At 45.4% G+C, this 24,728-nt stretch overlaps 1 protein-coding gene across 1 annotated transcript in view; it reads left to right on the top strand.

The window, feature by feature from the left end:
- Window positions 1–776: 776 nt before the first annotated feature.
- LOC143814408 (immunoglobulin lambda-1 light chain-like) overlaps window positions 777–24,728 on the top strand; it is a 944,139-nt gene continuing 920,187 nt past the window's right edge. Inside the window, exons 1-2 of the mRNA XM_077293451.1 lie at window positions 777–860; window positions 947–1,264. Of these exons, the coding sequence (XP_077149566.1) occupies window positions 809–860; window positions 947–1,264 (370 nt within the window). The 5' untranslated portion in view covers window positions 777–808. The remainder of the gene's footprint in view (window positions 861–946; window positions 1,265–24,728) is intronic.

The following is a 24,728-nucleotide window of genomic DNA, read 5'->3' as shown; positions in this document are numbered from 1 at the left end:
CCTAAAACCCCAACCCAAAATCCAGGCACATTAAAAACCCTCTCAGCACTATCATTGCTGGAGCCTTATTACCAAGTTTCACATCACTGAGGCTAACCACCTCGGTGATACATACCTCATATTCAGGATTTTGCCAGCTGCTTCCTTACAGTGTATAAATATATGTGATTTAGAGTTATTTCACTGTATAAATGATCAGATACCTTGCTATAACACAGTGCTCTTTGTAAGTGTATACTGATGCGTTTCTCTCTCTTTTTTTAATCTTTATTATTGATATTGTGGTTTTGATTCCCGTCATTAACCTTAGAAGTTGCCACACTGATAAAGTTTTTACATTATTTTCCCAGACAAAAAAAAAAACATATGAAATCATAGCAAAGTACCGTAAGTGATATTTGTCTATAGCCCAAAATACTAATAAGAATAAATCAGTAACATTCTTTGTGAACTGTAAAAGTATGATAACTACAATGATCTTTATCAATACATGCTTCTCAGCTTCAAAGAAAATCACATACACTTCTAATTTATTCAAGGTTATTAAAGAAAGTCCTTATTTTTACAGACTGTCCAATAATTTGCATAAAATTATCATCTCTGGCTTTCAGGTCTGGGTGAATCCTTTCTGTAAGTTATTATTACTAGGACTCCTGTGTCATCCTGAATTTGTAGAATAAATGACAATATATTTCCTGGCTGGTTTTGCTTACTGGGAGGAGTTGAGGACTATATATGATAGCAGAGTGCTGGTGAAGAGATACAAGAAATTTCCACCCGTGGCTGTCTCATCTCTGGCTGTCTCACCATGTTCAATGCACTCAGCCTTTGTGTCCTACTCCTGACTGCGCTTATCACAGGTACAGTATAGTGAATAATATATATGGACATGTTAGATGACGTATGACACCTTGTATCACAGATCTGACTGTTCTGTCTTCTGCAGTGTCCCAGGCTCAGCATTCAGTGACTCTGGAACCGTCTGTGATTACGGCATCTCCTGGCCTAAATGTCAGACTGTCCTGTACCCTAGGAGGGGGTCTCACTGTCAGTAACAATAGGGTAATGTTTATACAACAAAAAATTGGGAACAAACCAACATTCATTCTGGGTTATTTCACTGAATCTAACAACAAAAGAGGAGACGGGGTCCCAGCACGATTTGTGGGATCTGCCTCTGGTAACGTTGGATATCTAGACATTAATGGGGTGCATCCAGAGGATGACGCTGTATATTACTGTGCTACATGGACAGGCAGCCAGTATCACAGTGATGGTAAAGAATGAGGAAGGAACATAAATACCGACAGTGCTGTACACAGAGAGAACGGCCCCTGCTACATACAAGGCATCATTACTAGGAGATGATCACCATCCTGTAATGGAGAGTAGAGCTTTCACTATTTTGATGTCTCGATTGATAAACAAGTATTTTTTATTCATTTAAATGTAATTTAAAGGAATGTGTCATATATCAATTTATACTTATTAAATCTGTATTCTTTTCTTCTCATCTATTTTTCTGTTCTGACTGATATTTTTCTCTTTCTGTACATGATGATGGAGGCAGCTCTAAGATTTGCTTCACAATAACCACATAGACGTAGCTCTCCTCTCCTGTACTGTATCTGTTTTGACTGAGGCTTCCTGTGTCCATCTATTCTGGCCAGTAAAATCCTATGTATAATTAAAGGAGTTATAGAATCATTTAACATCCATTGGATAGGCCATCAACATTAGATCCAGGAGCCAACATAGACATCATGGGGCCTCATAGCAGAAATATCACTCCCCCCACCCCTCCCCGCAAAAATAAGAAAGAGCACAATTCATAACTTTTCTCCCCTTGCAAAGTGATTTTCCTGGTACGGAAGCCCCTGATTGTTCCCTCGCATTATGATACAGTACCCTTTTCATGGCCTCCATGAAGTATGATGCCAACAAAGTGTCCCCCAAACACAGTATGGTACCTCCACAGTAAATTCCTACACAGCACCCTTCAAATGCATAGTTTGATGACTCTACATTACCCCCACCCTTCGAAGTATGATACCCACACAGTGTCCCCAACACAGTTTAATGACCTTGACACAGCTTTCCATACAATATAATGGCCCTCCATATAGTATAATGGCTCTTACACCTTTTTGCACAGTTTGATGGCCCCTGCACAAGACTTTTATGGCTCTAACACAAACCTCCACATTGCATAATGACCCGCACACAGTACAATTTACCTCACTAACCCTCCAAACAGTATAATGGCCCAGATAACCCAGGGAACTATAGGCCGGTGAGTCTGACTTTTATACCAGGAAAGATCTTTGAACAAATTATTAAACAACATGTATGTAAGTACCTGGATAAGAATGAAGTGATTAATCAGAGTCAGCATGGGTTTGTAACTAATAAGTCATATCAGACTAATTTAATTTCCTTCTATGACAGAATCACTGACTGGGTGCATTAGGGAAATGCTGTAGATATAGTATATCTTGACTTCAGCGAAGCATTTGACAAAGTATTTCACACCACCCTTATAGAAAAAATTACTAAGTACGGAATGGACAAGGCAATTGATAGCCATAACTGGCTTAGTGATTGGACCCAAAGAGTGGTTGTAAATGGCTGCACATCCAGTTGGAAGAATGTCTCAAATGGGGTACAACAGGGTTCTGTCCCGGGCCTTGTATTGTTCAACATCTTTATCAATGATTTAGATGAAGGAATTGAGGGTGCACTGATAAATTTGCTGGTGACACAAAGCTAGGAGGGATAGCAAATACTAGAGAAGAGAGAGAGGATTCAAAAAGATATAACTAAACTGGAGCAGTGGGCAGCAACTAACAGATTGGTTTTTAACCGGGAAAAATGCAAAGTACTGCATCTGGGCAATAGAAATGAAAAAAGCATATACAGAATGAGAGGAATAGGGCTAAGCAACAGCAAAATACTTGGTGTGAGGCAGTGACCCCTGGTACAGCTAGGGGGCGCTGTATGTGCTCTGCAGAATGTGAATGGAAGTGTAGTGAGGCCATGAGGGCATACTACAGACACAGGTGTGGCTGTAATTAGAATAGTGAAGCAGTGACTGATTAAAAAGCCCTGTAGTAGTGGGGGAGGTGTGTCAGTGTGTTCTTGGAAGCAGACAGGGCAGTTGTCTGCAGAGCTCTCTCTGTGTGGAGCAGCACAGAGTCTAAAGGAACCAGAGAGACTGACACCCTGCGTCTTGGGCTGTCTTACATGTACCCGGCTGCACTCCAGAGGATAAAGAGTGCAGTGCGCTGAGTGAGTACAGAGACTTGTTACCGGCGTGCGGTCACCCAGGGAAACTGGACAGAGGGAAGTTCGGCCTGTGTATTGACTGCGTCATATAGCCATGCATTATTAATGGACTGTATGAAGAAGCCGTATACTATATTGACTGTGTGAAGTAACACAATAAAAGAACATTTTCTTTGAACTTGTTTGGGTCACTGCCATTTCACTGTGTATGGACATACCGCTGCATCACATTGGGTATACTAATAGGTCACAAACTGAACATGAGTCAACAGTGTGATGCAGCAGCAAAAAAATGCAATTCTGGGATGTATTAACAGAAAATTTACAAAAGCAAAAACCCCAGTAAAAAAATATATACTTTATTGAATAGCAAAAACGAACAAAAATATACCCTCAAAAGGAATAGCCTAGATGGTAGGTGAGTCAAAAACTGACAGGAGATCTCCTCCCCAGATAGGACTAGACTGATATTAATCCAGTCACTAACAACCTCTATTAGCAAGTAAAGAGGTATACCCACCTACAAATAGTAGTACCAGTGATACATCAGTGTTGCCGTTCACATAATTCCATAGATGTGCAGATATAAGTGAAATTTCCCTAGACACTACAAAAAAACTGTATATGGGTGCCTACCTAGATGCGGAGGTTGACACCCTAAGGAATACGAGAATGGTGCCCCTGCTCGTACGATGGCTGTCCCTAATCTCCTGGCTATGCCCTATAAGGTAACAGTCAGAAATAGAAGGCCAGATGGCTTGTCACATCATGTAATGGCATATTGTGTTATATAGCAAACATGGGGCCCACCAACAATGTGATGTAAGTAAAGAGACAGATACTATCATTCATACCCCATGCATAAATATTTATACATACAGGGAAAAAGAAGGGTCTAGGTACTCTGCAACATCATAATGACCACAATAAACATAACACCATAGATAAAGTCATTGTGGAATAGCTGGCACTACTAGAAAAAAATGTATCTGAAACAACATATATATAGATAAATACCACAATGCACATATCATATTCCGTCACTATACCCACCAACTAGAAACAACAGACCAACAGGTGCAGCGTTTGCCCCTGTAGCAAAAATATCCTCATTGTGCAGTTTTATACTCATCTGTTGGATTATGGTGAATAGGGAGTTATGGGTCCTGATAGAGTGACTCCTCACATACATCAAAGCAAAACTCTCGACACGTTTCCCCCAGACATGGGTTCATGAGGAGAGGCTAGATGATAACGTGGCAGTATAGAGTTGTCCATAGAAAGGCTGCGACTACATACATATGGATCCTCCTTAAATACCTTACCAGGTGCATGTGGGGACTACTTCCTGTTTGGCGGATACACAGAGCTACACCGCCGCTACAAACTGTCTGCCAAGGGCGCCCAATATAGTCCTCACTGGCACCATTAAACTGAAGTCCGGTCGCTTCAGTACTCAATGCGCATGCTCTCCACAAATGGGAGATGCTAGATGTCCCGATCACATGATAGGTGCACATTACAGCGCATGTGCAGCGCCCCAGAGTCCTGGTCGTTGCAGTACTGTGGCTCCGCCACTACGGGGAGCTACGGTGCGTCCGATGGCACTGAAGGAGTTCATCTGATCAGGTATCACAGACACCAATACATTTCACAGCTGGGCCTCCGGGGGGAGCTAAGGGTGCTATTCATTAGGCCACTCCCCACCATAGTGGGTAAACTGGGGGTCAGGCAGGAAGTTAGATCAGAAAGCTGACTGGGTTGGAACCAAGCAACACCTTGTGGCAGAGGGTGTTGTAGGGGAAGATACAGTAGGGTCTCTGTCAGGGGTGGGATCCTGACAGAGGCTTGGCATTTGAAAGAACGTAACGGGTCCGCGCCAGCTCCGGGAAGCGGCGGGGCCCAAGAAAGGACTAGAAGCGAGATAGATTGTGCTGAGTGAGAAACGAGATCAAGCAATAGGAGAATACCAGTAGGGGTCGTGCTGTAAGACCGGAGCAACACCCTACTGAGGCGCACTACCGGTGGCCGGAACGCCGAGGGAGTATTATAACATTCAGCTTCAAGCAATACTCTAAACAGCGGCAGGACAGTCAGTCTAAGGCGGGCTGTCTCACACAAATCACCTATGAAGTCTTGGGGGGCACCTTGTGGAGAGGGGCGACTCTAGGGTCCCGGAAGAGCTCCGAGCCTACCCGTCAAACGGGTGCCGTCCCAACCAGAACATCAGGGAGGGACGGAGGATTAGAAGAACATCATTTAATCGAGTTGTGAGGGAACTTAAGAAACAGACACAACGGTTGTGGGGACTTTCCGTAAGCACAGCAGGGAAGGACCGCAACACATAGCGCTAGAAGGAAGGCACCGATTTCCACCTGTGAAGAGAACTCTGGAGGTGCCATTGGACCGGCCGGACTTGCGCAGCCTGGTGAACCGTATTCTGGACTGTGGACTCAGAGATCTTCAGTAAAGAGGTAAAGAGACTGCAACCTGGTGTCCTCGTTATTTACTGCACCGCACCACCACTACCATCATCTACACCTATTATTCACTGTGCGCCCCACGGCAGGGTCACGGACCGGGGCCTAGCCGCCGTGACAACCCCCAGAAGCAGAGACTCGTAGGCCCGGTGCCGGGTACCCCTCGGCCCTGCGGCGGTGGGGGCGCTACAACTTGGCGTCACAAACAGGATCTACTTAAGCCTGAAGAATCAGGTCATGTGTGCCTTGGAACTGTGATTTATCGTGCTTTGACTGTGCTTTATTACAAGTGTGTTGCCACTTGCCGCTAAAAGTTCGCGCCAAAAACCGCCGCCATTGCAGCGTCACAGGGAACGCAGAGGAAGAAGAGGGGCGTGCCATGGGAGGAGATTACCAAAGCGGCGCCAGAAGTAGCGACCGCCCCCTCCAATTCCGGCTGCGAGATGACGACCTGCCCAGCAGCAGAGGAGAACTGCCCCCTGACTTGCGACGGCGGGAACGAGGTGAAGGAGGAGCTCGACCTTGGAGAAATGGCGGAGCCAGATGCATGCATTGCCGTCGAATGCCAGTCAGCGACGATGAGCAGCAAGTGCCCGAGCAACGGAGAGGTGATCCCGGCTTGCCCGCGCCCATTGGAAGCGGACTCGCGTCCACCGTCGGTGAAGGACCTGAACCCCTTGGGGCCGCCAGTGGAGGAGCCGAGTCCACCTATCCCAGCCACGGGGCCATGGAGGGCGGAGTCACATCGAGAGGTGGCTCCGGAGGAGCCGCGGTCCGGGCTGCAGCCGATTCCAGTGTCCTTGTCAACGGACCGGAGCGACATCGGTGGAATCACATCAGGCGCAGGTATGGACGGCGTCCCTACTCCCCTGGCTGATTCTGCTCCCCTGACCGATCCCGCTCCTGTGACCGCTCCTCACCCCAGCAATGATCGTTCCTTCTGGGTAGAGCAGGTGATCCTCACCTCTAACGCGATGGGGAAGTTAGTGCCTCCGCTACCAACCAAGATGGGAGAACCAATAGATGTGGGTCTAGACGGGGTGATCCTTCGGTGGGACACCCCTTGGACTGGGCCGGAGGGGGCCCGGGAGGATGGCCTCACCCTTGCGGTACTTACCTGGGAACAGTATAAGCAATGTCTGATCCAACACTGGAAAGATCGGGGCGAGACCAAACCACCTGACACACAACGTAAGAAGTCTGCTCCCAGCAAGAGAGACGTGGTAAAGCGGGGAACCGTGCTGGCCTACCACCCGAAGAGGGGATGGGGCTCCATACAGGAACCGGGGCTACCAACTGATGTCTTTGTTACTAGCTATAACGTGAAGACCCCCTGCTGCAGTCGAAATGGTGATCCGTTACAAAGGGGGGATCAGGTGACCTACACCCGCCATCGGAGCGCACAAGGATGGTGTGCCCGGAACGTTCGACGGTGTGAGCCTGAGAGAGCGCCCCCTGTAGCCCCGACCATGAATGAACCTGATTTGCCAGACCTTGTTCCTATCACCACTGTACGCCTTGTAGCAGCTACCGAACTCGCAAGCAGGATTAGCCTTCAAATCCAGGCACCGGCTGGTCTGATGGCATCCGAGAGACCAACTACCAGTATGGGTGCTGCGTCGCCCGGGGGACAAAGATCACCCCCAGGCTTAGAAGAATAAACCTCAATACCATGAATCTGTAAATAGTTGCTGTTTTCCTGTGTTCTGCTAAAACCCGCTCAGGGTAAACTCTTAAAGGGATCCCTTTGTTGACCCGGGATCCCTATTGTTTTTGGTTGTTTTCTATTTTTTCTACGTTATTTAAAAAAAAAAACTGCTGAAATCATGAACAGTGCATGATCCGAACTTCTTGTATATAGTTTGCACCTTATTAAAGGCGCTCCCTACTGGTTTTACTTAAGGAAGGACTCTTTGTGAAGATACCGCACTGGAACCTTTGCTGAGTATAGACTGGTAGCTCGAGAAGATACGCTACCTCACAGAGACTTGGTCCCCTCTTAAAGGGGATGTTCATTTGTCGCGCTTCAATAGTAATATTGCTTAAGATAAGTAGCAACAATGTTTTGATGAGAGAAAAGTGATGATAATGTTTGTACGAGAAAGTTATATGTGTTCGACTGGTTAATTGTGAAGAAATGCTAATGATGTTCTCTGAAAAAGAAAAAGTGAAAGATAGAAGAACGATGCAGTGGGCCCGTAGAGATAGACGTGGTGTCCAGCATGCATAGAAAGAAAGATAATGAGAAGGTTTAATGTTATGAAAAGAAAATAGTTGATAATGTTGATAGATAAGGAGGGTAGAAGGTAAACCCTGAGTCCTCATAGGAGCCATGAAGAGATGGCTCAGTGCTCTTGAACTGAAAGTAATGTTATGTTCTATACTGTGTATAATAGTTGAAAAGGCAGTAGGCCCTGGCTGAACGGGGCGGTCCTGTAACAGAAAGGAGAGGCAGTAGGTCTGGTGCCGATAGGACAGGCGGTCCTGCAGATTTAAAGAAGGAGAATGAAAAAGTTAAAATACCTTATAATGTGATTATAGGAAGGTCTTTAGTGGATTAAGAGTGTATGTCCTTAAAGGCAAAGTTAAATTATTGTTCAGCAATTTTGCACTTAGTAGAATACCCAGTTGGGTAACAGGAGTTATTTATAGCCTGTAATTTATACTGTTAACCATGTTTGTAACGTTCAAGTGACCTTACGTCCCATAAAGGGAAGCCTGTTCAAGTATACTTGTTGTTATTGCACTCAACAAAATTGTATGTCTTTTTGCTAACTTGTATTGTTGTTTTCTTCCCAGTCCCGGAGTACTGTGTTTAACCAGGGGGGAGTGCAGCGCCCCAGAGTCCTGGTCGTTGCAGTACTGTGGCTCCGCCACTACGGGGAGCTACGGTGCGTCCGATGGCACTGAAGGAGTTCATCTGATCAGGTATCACAGACACCAATACATTTCACAGCTGGGCCTCCGGGGGGAGCTAAGGGTGCTATTCATTAGGCCACTCCCCACCATAGTGGGTAAACTGGGGGTCAGGCAGGAAGTTAGATCAGAAAGCTGACTGGGTTGGAACCAAGCAACACCTTGTGGCAGAGGGTGTTGTAGGGGAAGATACAGTAGGGTCTCTGTCAGGGGTGGGATCCTGACAGAGGCTTGGCATTTGAAAGAACGTAACGGGTCCGCGCCAGCTCCGGGAAGCGGCGGGGCCCAAGAAAGGACTAGAAGCGAGATAGATTGTGCTGAGTGAGAAACGAGATCAAGCAATAGGAGAATACCAGTAGGGGTCGTGCTGTAAGACCGGAGCAACACCCTACTGAGGCGCACTACCGGTGGCCGGAACGCCGAGGGAGTATTATAACATTCAGCTTCAAGCAATACTCTAAACAGCGGCAGGACAGTCAGTCTAAGGCGGGCTGTCTCACACAAATCACCTATGAAGTCTTGGGGGGCACCTTGTGGAGAGGGGCGACTCTAGGGTCCCGGAAGAGCTCCGAGCCTACCCGTCAAACGGGTGCCGTCCCAACCAGAACATCAGGGAGGGACGGAGGATTAGAAGAACATCATTTAATCGAGTTGTGAGGGAACTTAAGAAACAGACACAACGGTTGTGGGGACTTTCCGTAAGCACAGCAGGGAAGGACCACAACACATAGCGCTAGAAGGAAGGCACCGATTTCCACCTGTGAAGAGAACTCTGGAGGTGCCATTGGACCGGCCGGACTTGCGCAGCCTGGTGAACCGTATTCTGGACTGTGGACTCAGAGATCTTCAGTAAAGAGGTAAAGAGGCTGCAACCTGGTGTCCTCGTTATTTACTGCACCGCACCACCACTACCATCATCTACACCTATTATTCACTGTGCGCCCCACGGCAGGGTCACGGACCGGGGCCTAGCCGCCGTGACAACCCCCAGAAGCAGAGACTCGTAGGCCCGGTGCCGGGTACCCCTCGGCCCTGCGGCGGTGGGGGCGCTACACATGCGCCGGTGTACCTCAAGCTAAAAGCATAACAGGGCACTAAGATAATACCACGCATGTGTTGCCAGCAAGGGTAGACCGCAATAGAGCAAAATGCTGCTACATATCAGCCGAAGGTGGCATTGTCACTTGAGAGAGATATATATATATATATATATATATATATATATATATATATATATATATATATATATAACTATAGCACCCTAAGGTAATACAGAAGGCACATATAGGTGATACTATTAAAGTGTATATATTACATTACTTCCACATACAACCAGTAGATTAAATAGAGCACCATAAATTTGGAGTGCAACAATACCACCAAAAACATATATGTACATACAAAGTTGCACAGATGGACCATAGGAATGAAAAAAAAAAAAAAAAAAAAAAAATATATATATATATATATATATATATATATATATATATATATATATTTATATGTAGCCATAAATTATTTCAAAATCCCAGGTATCAAAAATTACAATTACAAAGGTAAATAAAAGATACAAAAAAGATATATGATAAAATATAATAACTGGATAACATCACCCAGTCAAGGATCTGGTTAGTGATAATGGACTTCTGAATCATATAAAGCAACAATAGTTTTGTTGCTCATTTAGGCCATCCGGCACAAAAGTTCGAAGTTTGAATATCCATTGACATTCTTTTTGAAGAAGAAGCTTTTTAAGATTCCCACCACGTGGGTTACGTCGCACTACCTCGAGGACACAAAAGGACACTGCTTTGGTATCATTCAGATGAACAGACCTAACATGTTTTGCTAGGGGTGTATCCCTTTTATGCTTTATGTCACCAAGGTGTTCACCAATGCGCCTGCGTAGTTTCCTCTTGGTTTTCCCAATACAGTTAAGTGGGCATGCACATGTGGCCATGTACACTACCCCCTCTGTTTTGCAGTTCGCAAAATCTCTCATGGAATAGATCCTTTCTGAAGTGGTACCCTTAAAAACCTTTTTCCTTCTCACCCACGGACAGAATTTACAGTCTCCACATCTAAAAGTGCCACACCGTTCGCAGTCTAACCATGTGTCAGGTGGTTTCGGTTTTTCATAGAGACTATGGACCAGCCGGTCCTTAATGGATCTACCCTTTCTGTACGTGATCTTTGGAGTCGGTGAGATAAAATCTCTTAGTTCTGGATCAGCTCTAAGGATCCCCCAATGTTTCCTGAGGATATTCTGTACCACATTAGATTAGTTGTCAAACATACCGATAATCCTTGGAACATCAGGCTCATTTATTTTAGGTGACGGATGCAGTAGGTCATGCCGAGCACACCCTGCCTCATGTCTGCATGCTCCATCCAGAACCACTCTCGGATACCCCCTTTGGCAAAATCTACTTTTCAAATCATGGGCCTCTGAAATGAACTCCTGACTATCAGAACAGTTTCTCCTGATACACAGGAATTGGCCTTTAGGTATACCCCTGCGCAAAGTACCAGGATGAAAACTATCCCATCTGAGGAGACTATTGGTGGATGTCGGTTTTCTGAATGTCCTGGTGGTAATTCCAACCCTTCCATTCTTGCTGATGTTAAGGTCAAGAAAATTAATGGAATCCTTATGTATCTCTGACGTGAATCTCATGTTAATTTCATTCTCATTAATACCTGTGATGAACCGATTAAATTCATCAACTGAGCCGGTCCATAGAATGAACACGTCATCAATAAATCTTGACCAAAATAGAATGTTTGGAAACCACCAGGCCTCCTCCACAAATATCATAGTCTCCTCCCACCAGCCCAGGAAGAGGTTGGCATACGATGGGGCACAGGGACTCCCCATCGCGGTCCCCCTTAGCTGGTGGTAGGCCCTCCCATTAAAGAGAAAGCAGTTATGATTTAGGACATAAGTCAGAAGTTCAATGACCAAGTTATTATGTGGGATACAATGAGTAGCTCTAGTATTGAGAAAGAATTCGATCCCTCTGATGCCTGCCCCATGTGGGATATTGCTGTATAATGCCTCCACGTCAGTAGAGGCTAGATACGTGTCAGCACTAATATCCATATCTTCAAGCTTGGTCAACAAGTCTATAGTGTCCCTCAAATATGAGGGTAAGGAAATCACAAATGGACAAAGAATTTTGTCAATATATATCCCAATGTTTTGACCTAAAGAGTCCACCCCTGACACGATAGGACATCCTTTAAGGGGAACAAGCCCCTTATGTATCTTTGGAAGACAGTAGAAGGCAGGCATCAGAGGAAAAGAGGGAGAAAGAAATTCAAATTCCTCCTTGGTAATCAACCGCATCCAGCCCCTTAGCCAAGATGTTCATCAGGATGTCAATATATTGGGGAGTTGGATCTCTCGTGAGGATTTCATATGTATCTCTCTCATTCAATATCAATTGACACATGGACAAATATTGAGCGTGATCCATTATTACCAGATTGCCCCCCCTTATCGGAGGGCTTAATTACTATCCCCTTATTGTTCTCCAGCCCAGTGAGTGCCATCATTTCGGGCCTAGTGAGGTTAGGTGATTCATCCCCCCTCATACTATTGGGATTTATCTTTACCAATTCCTCCTCTACCACTTTGAGGAAAATATCAACAGAATCCAGTCCCCCCACTGGGGGAAATCTGGTACTTTTTTGTTTCAGAGACGTGAATGGGCCAAGACGGTCATCACGCTCATTTTCCACCAAAAGATCAGTCAATGCATTAACAGTGTCAAGATCCTCAACAGCAATTCCTAGATTCTCACATTTTTCTTGGTCCTTATGGAGATGGAACTTCTGCCACTTAAGTTTCCGTGCGAACAGATTAATATCCTTAACCCAACTAAATGAGTTATAGATCGTTGTAGGAACAAAATTCAGGCCCTTAAGCAGTACCTTATATTCATCATATGACAGTTTATGATCACTAAGGTTAATAATTTGGCTAGACCCCATCCCTTTTAAACCGCTCTGTTCCTCAGTTGGTATCCGAGTGGGGCCCTCTGCTCCAAAAAAGAAGAGGAGGAGGATGCAGGTAAGGATACTACTCCCGGCAGGGATGGCCCATTTGTCACGATGGTAGCATTGTTTACTTGTTTACCTGAGTACCACCTTGGGTGTACGGACCCATTGGCACCCCATAGGTGCATTCATGTTTGTACTCCGACCCTGCCATCTGCGTCTCTGTCCTCTTCCCCACTCCCTGCCCCTCTGTCTCCATCTTTCTCTGGAATTAGATCTCTATCAGAATTATCTGTTTCAGATGAAGATATGTCAGTACGATCTCCCCGCTGAAGATTTAGAAAATTATAGGCCTTATTCTCGTTTTTGCTATTCAATAAAGTGTATATTTTTTACGGGGGGGTTTTCTTTTCTAAATTGGTCTTTTCCCTTGTTGAATATTTAGCTTGTGAGTAGATGTATTAACAGAAGCATACAGTCTAGATCACGTAAAGTCATTTTTGCCCTCTACTCCTCTTTGGTCAGACCTCATCTGGAATACTGTGTCCAGTTTTGGGCACCACATTTTAAAAAAGATATCAACAAACTCGAGTAAGTTCAGAGAAGAGCGACCAGAATGGTGACTGGTCTGCAAACCATGTCCTATGAGGAATAGTTACAGTGTTTGGGAATGTTTAGTTTGCAAAAAAGAAGACAGAGGAGGCTTAATAGCTGTCTACAAATATCTCAAGGGCTGTCACATTGTAGAAAGATCATCTTTATTCTCATTTGCACAAGGAAAGACTAGAAGCAATGGGATGAAACTGAATGGGAGGAGACACAGATTAGATATTAGAAAAAACTTTTTGACAGGGTGATCAATGAGTGAACAGGCTGCCACGAGAGGTGGCGAGTTCTCCTTCCATGGAAGTCTTCAAACATAGGCTGGACAGACATCTGTCTGGGATGATTTAGTGAATCCTGCTTTGAGCGAGGGGTTGGACCAGATGACCCAGGAGGTTCCTTCCAACTCTACCATTCTATGATTCCCGCACATAGCCCTCCAAACAGTATAATGGCCAATGCATAATCGGCATCTAGGTTTCTGATACAGTTGAAAGTGCGATACCATGTGGGGTGCGAACCTAGCGCTGGCACCAGGCACCCCAAATCACAAGTCTCATAGTGTCCACGTGGTTTGCCTCTATTAGCACTACTGATCAACTGGTTGAAGAAGCTGCAACACTTGTGTTATTGTTACAATCCCCTCAATATTTACATCAGCTTGCTGATTGGTTTGTACCATAACTTCCTTGCCCAAACAAATTATATATGGCAAGGAAAGGGTTAAAGGAACAGTGAAAATGTATTGCTAAAATTTTCAGACCTTCCTTTAACTATTATTTCTCTACTAAATGGAATAAACCGCCGTTGGTTTTAGAAAGATAGATAAAAAGGTGGAATGTATGAATGGATAGGTGCAAACCATTTGAAATCCATTATGGTTTTCCTAAAGCAATTGATACTGTTCCACATAAAAGGTTAGCACAGAAACCGACAATACTTGGACTTAGTGAAACTATACTCTATAGATAATAGTATTGGGATTCACTAAGGATATTGAAATCTCACCTACAAGTAATGGGCTTTCCCACAAACAAAAGTAAATTTTAATTAATAGATGATGGAATAATAATAAGTTTTACAATTGGATGTGTTTAAATAAACTGTTCCTGTTCTGAGATCTAATATATAAAGCTGAATGTGTGTGTGTGTGTATGTATGTATGTATGTATGTATGTCCGGGATTGGCATCTGAACCGTAGCAGCTACAGCCACAAAATTTTGCACAGTCACACGTCTGGACCCCGAGAGCGTCATAGGCTATGTTGTGAGGTGAAATTTTAACCCCGCGCTTTCCAATTCACCAAACAATTTTGCCCCTATCTACATAATGGGGAAAAAGTGAAAGGAAAAGTGTTGGAGGCGTCGCAGCTACAGGCACAAAATTTTGCACAGTCACACGTCTGGACCCTGAGAGCGTCAAAGCTATATTGTGAGGTGAAATTTTAACCCCGCGCTTTCCAAGTCACCAAACAATTTTGCCCCTATCTACATAATGGGGAAAAAATGAAAGGAAAAGTGTTGGAGGCAAATTAACAGCTGCCAGATGTGAACAAGGGGGACTTAAAGAATGACAGCGATGGCACCAAAGAGTATATACTGTACAGTTGCTAAGGTGGGGCCCCAACATGGGATAATCACACCACCACGGGGATATGAACACACACACAAAATGCGCCACACACTACCACGTGCTCGAACACATATACCACCCTCAGTGCACATTTCACCACACATACACCAACCTCGCCACATAAAAGTAGAAACACAAAAGTCGCCGCTCAAAACTCGCCACGCGCAAAACTCTCCACATGCAAAACTCGCCACACGTGCAAAACTCGCCACACGCAAAACTTGCACACGCAGAAAAATTGCCACACGCAGAAAAATTGCCACATGCACAAAAGTTGCAACACATGCAAAAGTTGCCTCACACAAAACTTGCACATACTCAAAAGGCACCACACATAAAACTCGCCACGCGCAAAACTCGCCATGCGCAAAACTTGCTGCACACAACTTGCTACACTAACCTGTCACATGCAACTCGACACACAAAAAGTTGCTACACGCATGTCGCCACACAAAACTCATCTCACAAAAGTCCCTACATGCATGTCGCCACACGCAACTCAACACACACAACTTGACACACGAAACTCGCCCTAAAACACACACAAGTCTGGTATCCTTCAAAAATAAAAATCTGATTAATAAGCAGACAAACTACAAGAGCAACAAATGTACCATATAGGAATCCGGCAGCTGTCAGTCACATGACCAGTCTATTATGTGTATGTGTGAGCTAATATATACTGCCAGGGGGTGGGCTTACTGTTGGCTGGGGATTTATCAGGCTGCCATTTTAGCTTACAAATACTGAGGTAAAAATACTGACCAAATAACGTGTGAACGAGGGCTAATACAGGAGGAGATGGCATACAGCTATATACTATATACAGGAGATGACACACAGGTATATACTATTTACAGGGGAGATGACACACAGGTATATACTATATACAGGAGGAGATGACACACAGATATATACTATATACAGGAGAGATGACACACAGGTATATACTATATAGAGGAGGAGATGACATACAGGTACATACTACATACAGGAGGAGATGACATACAGGTATATACTATATACAGGAGGAGATGACACACAGGTATATACTATATACAGGAGCAGATTACCTACAGGTATATAGTATATACAGGAGGAGATGACACAGGTATATGCTATGTATAGGAGGAGATGACATACAGGTATATACTATATACAGGAGATGACACACAGATATATACTATATATAGGTGAGATGACACACAGGTATATACTATATACAGGAGATTACATACAGGTATATCTAATATATAAAGCTGAATGTGTGTATGTATGTATGTGTGTATGTCCGGGATTGGCATCTGTACCGTCGCAGCTACAGCCACAAAATTTTGCACAGTCACACGTCTGGACCCCGAGAGCGTCATAGGCTATGTTGTGAGGTGAAATTTTAACCCCGCGCGTTCCAATTCACCAAACAATTTTGCTCCTATCTACATAATGGGGAAAAAGTGAAGGGAAAAGTGTTGGAGGAAAATTGACAGCTGCCAGATGTGAACAATGAGGACTTAAAGAATGAGAGCGATGGCGACAAAGAGTATATACCGTACAGTTGCTAAGGTGGGGCCCCGACATGGGATACTCACCACACACGGGGATATGAACACAAACACAAAATGCGCCACACACTACCACGTGCTTGAACACATATACCACCCTCAGCACACATTTCACCACACACACACACCAACCTCGCCACATAAAAGTCGAAACACAAAAGTCACCACTCAAAACTCGCTACATGCAAAACTCGCCATATGCAAAACTAGGCTCACGCAAAACTCGCCACACGTGCAAAACTCACCTCATGGAAAACTCACCTCATGCAAAACTTGCACACACAGAAAAATTGCCACATGTACAAAAGTTGCACCACATGCAAAAGTTGCCTCACACAAAACTTGCACATACTCAAAATGCACCACACATAAAACTCGCCACGCGCAAAACTCGCCATGCACAAATCTTGCTGCACACAACTTGCTACACTAACCTGTCACATGCAACTCAACACACAAAATGTTGCTACACGCATGTCGCCACACAAAACTCATCTCACAAAAGTCGCTACATGCATGTCGCCACACGCAACTCAACACACACAACTTGACACATAAAACTCGCCCTAAAACACACACAAGTCTGGTATTGTCCTTCAAAAATAAAAATCTGATTAATAAGCAAACTACAAGAGCAACAAATGTACCATATAGGAAATACGGCAGCTGTCAGTCACATGACCTGTCTATTATGTGTATGTGTGAGCTAATATATACTGCCAGGGGGGAGGGCTTCCTGTTGGCTGGGGATTTATCAGGCTGCCAATAGCAACCAATCACAGCTCAGCTTCTATTTTGCTACAGTTAATTAACCTGAGCTCTGATTGGTTAATATAGGCAACAAAGACATTCTCAGTATAACAAAGCTAATATATGTTGTGAAATGCTTCTATTTGCTTAGTTTTTGCCTTTTAATAATTACATTTCTATCTATTTGTTTTGTGGTTTTTGTGTGCAGAATAAATTTTTGTTAACACATTCTATTTTGCTAACAGCAGTCATTAACCCGGGTAGTACAGCTAGTAATCTTATAAATGTGCCCCTGCTGTGTAATGGCTGTGTGTGACCATGCAGTGACATGGTCTGATCATACCACAGCTCCTGGGCCGTAGCATTTACATTTCAGCAAAAATAACTTGGTATTTAAACATGCTTTTGAATGTATCTATACACTGCAAATAGACTGGACTATGTAAGGGTCAACTTACAGTTCTGGACCATCCCTGAAGAAATAAGCCGCCATTTCTGAATTGTGTTAAAAGGAATATTAGGCCACTCCATGATCTATACTAGCACCAGCTACGTGACGTCATGCAACGACCCTTCATCCAGGATCCTTACCAAAGGAACACGTACGAACCACCGGAAGCATTTCCTTCAGTGTGTGCTGCCGGCCATGGCACCGCTCAAGTGACTCTTATACTGTAGATTTCTATGCATAGATTGATTGGCCTATTAGGTATTTAATCAGACTGCACCTTAATTGTCGCACTATTGTGTACTCATATTGTTAGCAGAGACATCATTCTTTACGGTGCGGTTTACATCTATAAGTATTGAAGCTTTAACCACTGAATCATTAGTTGTGGCTCAGGCTGTACCCAGGCCCGGATTTAGGGGGGGCCCAAGGGGCCTGGGCCCTGGGCCACCCACCAAGCGGCGGCCTCCCACCAATATAGGGATAAATATCTCAAAACATGTAAAATACATGTCTCTTTGCTGTGGGATCGGAGAAGGCTGCCGCATGCATAAGCTAAGCATTAGGTACAGGGAAGTTACTAAGGAAGTCTGGCTAGGCTAGCCAGGTCAGTTGCGCTGCCCTTCGAACTTACAGCACAGGCGCCGGGAACGCTAATGAAGGAAGAGGAGCCGGCGCCCGGCGCACAGAGGCCCAGGGTGATGGCTGTGATGCGTCTGTGTCAGGGGAGAAAGACCTGCCACCCTGACAAATTCGAGGTATGAACGGGGCACATTATAAAAGCGATTATTGCAGCGTTGGCAGGGACCAGAACTAAAAGCCACCTTGACAGAATGCAGCATTAGTGCTGCACAAGGTGGCTCTTTCAGTTAAAAACACCTGGGGGGTGACAGGTTCCCTTTAATAACCTTTAGGGCATGTGCGCACGTTGCGGATTTCCTGTGGATCCGCAGCATTTTTTACCGCGCAGAAACGCTGCAGATCCGCAAGTGATTTACAGTACAATGTAAATCAATGAGAAAAAAACCACGCTGTGCTAATGGTGTGGAAAATTCCCTGCGGAAACGCTGCGGATTAAAAGAAGTAGCATGTCACTTCATTTTTGCGGATCTGCAGCATTTTTGTACCCATTCCATTATAGAAATCCGCAGGGGTAAAAAAGGCAAGAAATACACAGTAAATCCGCAGAAAAAACATGACAAATCTGCACCTGCGTTTTCTGCCAAGAGATGCAGAATCCGCACAAAAAATTCCTTAGGCCAATCCGCAACGTGGGCACATAGCCTTACAGTTTGAGCAGTCAGACTGAGCAATGCCCTACCACAAGAGGTAGTAACAGCAGACACTATAACAGCTTTTAAAAAAGACCTTGGGAATTTCCTTGATACACATAACAATTGTGGGTTATACCATGTTTTACGGACTAGAAGACACACCGGACCACAAGACACACCTAGGTTTTACAGGAGGAGATTAGGAAAAAAAATTGAAGCAAAAAAATGGTCAATTCTGTACTGTAATATCCCCTGTCCTGGTATATATGGTCCCCCTCATCCCTATCCTGGTGTGCATGGCCCCCTCATCCTTATCCTGGTATGATTGGCGCCATCCTTTTTCTTTTTTAATTTGCCCATCTCGCTCCTGGTTTTTATGGCCCCATCAGGAAAGATTAAAAAAAACAAAAACATTACACTCACCTACACGGCGCTCCCTCGCAGCGTCCTGCTCCGGTGCCAACAGCTGCTTCATGCTTGTAAGCAGCGCATGGCAGGGACATCATGCGCTGCTCACAAGCAGAGCACAGCTGCCAGAATACTCACCGGGACCCTTCATTGCAGAGAGCGGAGAGTAACCATTCCTCTTCAGTAGCGCGCAGTGTCAGCCGGAGACTTCCTGCTGCGGCCGGCGGTCATGTGTGCCGATATTTAAGAGAAATGAATATTACTTTCTCTTAAGTATGGGCACACGTGACCGCCGGCCACAGCAGGAAGCTGCAGGCTGACACTGACTTTGGTGTTGATAAAACACAGTGGACCTACACCAGCAGATGACATGGCTCCTGAAACCATCACTGATTGTGGAAACTTGTGGAATTGTGGAAACTGATTCTGCTTGTTAAGTATGTTATTGCTCTCATCCTGCATGTTTTTTTTTTTTATGTAACAGCTTGTATTACTTTCTCTTTTAAATTAAATTGTTTTAAAACAACCAGACTGCAAATTTTTTCACTGTATAAAAGTGCCATTATAGGCATAACTTTAGTTTAATATGCATGACTATGATGACAGGTTCTGTTTAATAATTGTATATTATTATTTTTTTTTTCAGATCATAAAACTATCACTTTATTTTTTTGGACTGCTAGACGAATAACATATCCAACACAAGTTTTCGAGAAGGAAATATTAAAGGTTTCTTGACAGTTTTCTACTTTTCTGGGGCATATCCAGATGCATATATACCTTACTAGCAGGTTTGCATACAGCAGGTGTGTCCATGTGAGCTAAAAATAAAAAGCCCTGTACAGGTCAGTGAAGCAGCACAGGAACAGGACACATTCAATAATTCACCATGCTCTGGGCAGCAGTTCTAATATTCGTCTTTACTTACCTGCACACATGTAAGTAATGCCCCTGTCCAGTTAAGATTCTGTTTAGAATAGCACAATGGTGATTCAAACTTTATACATTTTATATTGCTAAAACTATCTCCAAGGCTTAAATATCTAAATATGATCCCTGTTAGGGCTCACTCACACTGGTGTATAACACGGCCGAGTGCTATATGATGTTTTATCTGATAGCGCTTAGCCTAATGTTATATTATGGGGCAATGCAGATCTGCAATTATTTTCTCATGCCTTATGTTGTGTTCCAGGTGCTGGTGAAGAGAAGATTCTCACACAGACCCCCTCAGTGACAGTGTCACCAGGGAAGGCAACCAGAATATCTTGTATCTTTGTGTAGCGCCCCCACTGCCGCAGGTCCGAGGGGTACCCGGTACCGGGCCTCTGAGTCTCTGTTCTGGGGTTGTCACGGTGGCTAGACCCGGTCCGTGACCCTGCTGAGGGGCGTCCAGTGAAAGGTGGTGGTAAATGGTGGTGATATTGCGGTGCAGTGTAGGTCGTAGTAAATAACGAGGACACCAGGTTGCAGTCTCTTTACCTCTTTACTGAAGGTTTTAGAATCCTCAGTCCAGAGCGCTGTCAACAGGGCTGTTTGAGACCAGCCGGTCCAAAGGCACATCAGGAGTTCTCTTTACAGGTGGGAATCAGTGTCTACCTTCTAGCGCTGTGTGTTGTAGTCCTTCCCTGCTGAGCTCCCGGAATAGTCCTCACAACTGATTCTGTCTGTCTCTGATGTTCGTTCTCTCCGTCCCCCAGGTGATATGGTAGGACGCACCCGTATGACGGGGTAGGCCTGGAGTTCTTCCGGGACCCTAGAGTCGCCCCTCTCCCACAGCTGCCTCCGTTGTCTGCTTAGGTGATTTGTGTGAGACAGCCAACCTATAATTGGCTGTCCGGCCGTGGTTTGCAGTAGTACTTAGAGTCTCTTACTTGCTCGGCGTTCCGGCCACCAACTGTTTGCGCCTCAGAAGGATGTTGCCTCGGTCTAACAGCACGACTCCTTCTGGTCTTAATGCCTCTTTTCTGTATTCCCGTTGCTCACTGGTTAGTTCTGCTCTTAGGAGTCTGCCAGGATCCCATCCCGATCTGAGATTACCTTGACGTTTGGTGAATGGGCTCACAACATTTGGCCAAATTTTGTGCTAAAAATCTCATGTGTTTTTTCATAAATTTCACAAGCCATTATGCTGTTCACATTTCATGTATTGCACATTTCCTTGCTTTAGCACAATAAACTTGAGTGCAGCCATTATCTATTTGCTATGTGAGACTTTTTGGTTATGCACCAGTTCAGACTAGATGGCTGTTCAGTCAGTTTTTCTATATTTACTAAGGATCCCATCCCTGACAGGTCCTCTCACTAGCTCTTCCCAGTTACTTCTCTCCCTGTCTTCCTGTCCAACCCCCAGTTTTACCAGAGTGTGAGGAGTGGCCTACTAGATAGAACCACCCCCCCTGGTGGCCGGAGTGTGAAGTGTAGTGTGAGTGTTACCTGGTCAGAGAAACTCCTTTAGTGCAATCAGACGTAACATCACTCCCCTTAGTGGCAGAGCGACATTACTGCAACGACCAGGACTCTGGGGCGCTGCACTCCCCCCCGGTTAAATCCAGTACTCCCGGACTGGGAAAACAAGAACAACAATACATGTTAACAGAAAACACACAAAATTTTGAAATAGCATAAACAATTAAACATAACAGTGCTTCCCTTTATGGGAGGTGAGGACTCTTGAACGTTGCAAAAGTTAGATCATGCACAGTTTATGACACTCAGTTCAATGGTTGAAACAGCGGGGACCCCGGGTAAACAAAGGGGTCCCCCTTTTAAAAGTTTTTGAGCAATTCACCGTCCATTACTCCATTTTAAAACCTGTAACAAAAGATATGCACACAAACATTTTCAACTAAATAGCAGCCCTCGCTAATACCTCCAAGTTTTGTAATGGAGGGGAGTTTGGTTCTGAGTGCTGCGTGTGGACCTTCGCAGCGCAGGGGTTGCTATTGGCCTAACAGGGCCCGCTATGCTTGCTACCGCTGGTGTAGTGCACTGTCTTCTAGCTACACTTCTAGTGAGTCTGGGTAGCACTGGCAGGTTGGGGCTCTCAGAGCTGCTGCTATCAACAGTGGGTACAGCAGATTCACCGATAGCAGAGGGAGGATTTGCCGGTTCAACGGTTGGCATGGCATCTTCAGGTAGGGCTTGTTGAGGTTGCGGGGCCAGATGATCTGGTACCACCATCGCTTCTGGTGGGTCCGGCTGTTGAAACGTTAGAACAGGTACCACGATGGCCTGATTTATCTGAGTCCAGGACTGGGGAAAGTCACCAAGGACGGTATGGATCATCTTCTCCTTTTCCACCGGCGGGGAGATTCTTGGGGCCGTGTCCCTCTCTCTCAACTTATCGGGGCAGACCTTAAGGTGATCCCTGGATACCGCTGTCGAGGTCTCCCCTCTGTCCTTGCTGATGAGACAGACCTTCGTGTTGTCGAAATCGGATGGCAGGATGGTATACGGTTCCGCTTCCCATTGGTCATCGAGCTTGTGTAGTCTCCTCTTTCGTTTAAGTACTTGCTCACCAGGTGACAGGGGAATCGCAGGAGCGTGCTGATTGTAGTCCCTCTCTTGTTTTTGCCTAGCCTGGGCGAGACTTCTTTCCACGCACTCCTGTACTTTGCGGTACCTTCGCTGCCTTTCTGCATCCCAATCTGCATCCGGCGAGGTATCTTCGGGGACTAGGACCCCCATGTCCAGATCAACAGGTAACTGGCTAGGCCTTCCCCTCATTAGGTACGCTGGAGTACAGTTGGTGGAATTTACTGGGATGTGATTGTAGATATCCACCAAGTCAGGCAACTTTGTCGGCCACAGGTTCCGTTCCTCTACGGGCAAGGTCTTCAATAAGTCGATCACCACCTGGTTCATCTTTTCGCACATCCCATTGGTTTGAGGATGGTACGGCGTGGTTCGGATCTTCTTACACCCGTACAATTGGCAGAACTCTTGGAACACTTCTGCTTCGAATGCTGGTCCCTGATCGGTCAGTACCTTCTCCGGGTAGCCATGGGGCCTACAAAAGTACTGCTGGAAGGCCTTGGCGGCAGTCCTGGCCGTTAGATCCTTGACAGGTACAACCACCAAAAATCTGGAGTAGTGATCTACGATGGTAAGAGCTGTTGTGAATTTACCTTTTGGCTCCCTCTAGTGGCTACTAGTGTTTTTACTCTGGGTATGTCTATCATCCCTTGTATGCTCACCTGGGTCGTTAGGTCAGGGGTGTTGCTATATTAGCTCCCTGGACCTTCAGTTCAATGCCTGGCAACGTTGATATCAGAGCTAATCTGTAGTGCTCTTGTCTACTGATCCTGGTTCCTGCTTGATTAAGCTAAGTCTGCTTTCTTGCTTTTTGCTATTGTTTTTGTTTGCATTTTTGTCCAGCTTGTACATAATCTGTATCCTATCCTTGCTGGAAGCTCTAGGGAGGCTGGAGTTCTCCCCCCGGGCCGTTAGACGGTTCGGGGGTTCTTGAATCTCCAGTGTGGATTTTTGTAGGGTTTTTGTTGACCATATAAGTTATCTTACTACATTCTGCTATTAGTGAGTGGGCCTCTCTTTGCTAAACCTAGTTCATCTCTGTGTTTGTCATTTCCTCTTACCTCTTATTTGTGGGGGGCTTGTATCCAACTTTTGGGGTCTATTCTCTGGAGGCAAGAGAGGTCTTTGTTTTCCTCTTCTAGGGGTAGTTAGTCCTCCGGCTGGCGCGAGACATCTAGCGACCAACGTAGGCATGTTCCCCGGCTACTTCTAGTGTTGGCGTTAGGAGTAGATATATGGTCAACCCAGTTACCACTGCCCTATGAGCTGGATTTTTGTACTTCGCAGACTTGCTGATATCTCTGAGACCCTCGCCATTGGGGTCATAACAAAGAGCGTAGATATAGCCTGACCGGCTAGGTGTCAACTTCACATGATCCAGCGCGACCAGTTCAAGCGGCCGTTTGGTGATGATAGGCTGCAGGGGAGCCCGTTGGCTGCCATGGTCCTTCCTGCGTAGGCTACATGGACCGCACTCCCGACACCACTTCTCAATGGCTCTCTTCATGCCAATCCAATAGAACCTCCCTCGGAGTAGCCTCTCTAGCTTCCTCCATCCGAAGTGTCCGGCTCCATCGTGGTAGGCTCCCAGAACCATGGGCGCATCTCGCCTTGGCACCACTATCTGCCACACCAATTCATGAGTACGTGGGTCGATGCTCCTCCTGCACAGCTTGCCATCATGGATAAACAGTTTGCTTCTCCCCTTCCACAGCTGTTGGGTTTCCTGTGGATCATCTGGGCCGGGATGCAACCCTGCCTGCGTCAAGAGCTCTTTCATCCGACGGACCGCGGGGTCACCATCCTGGGTCTCCGCCCACCCGTGATGGG

The sequence above is a fragment of the Ranitomeya variabilis genome, chromosome 1 (genome assembly GCF_051348905.1).
Source record: "Ranitomeya variabilis isolate aRanVar5 chromosome 1, aRanVar5.hap1, whole genome shotgun sequence".
Lineage (NCBI taxonomy): Eukaryota > Metazoa > Chordata > Amphibia > Anura > Dendrobatidae > Ranitomeya > Ranitomeya variabilis.
The sequence above is the reverse complement of the archived record's forward strand: the minus strand, read 5'-3'. Positions and strand labels throughout refer to the sequence as shown.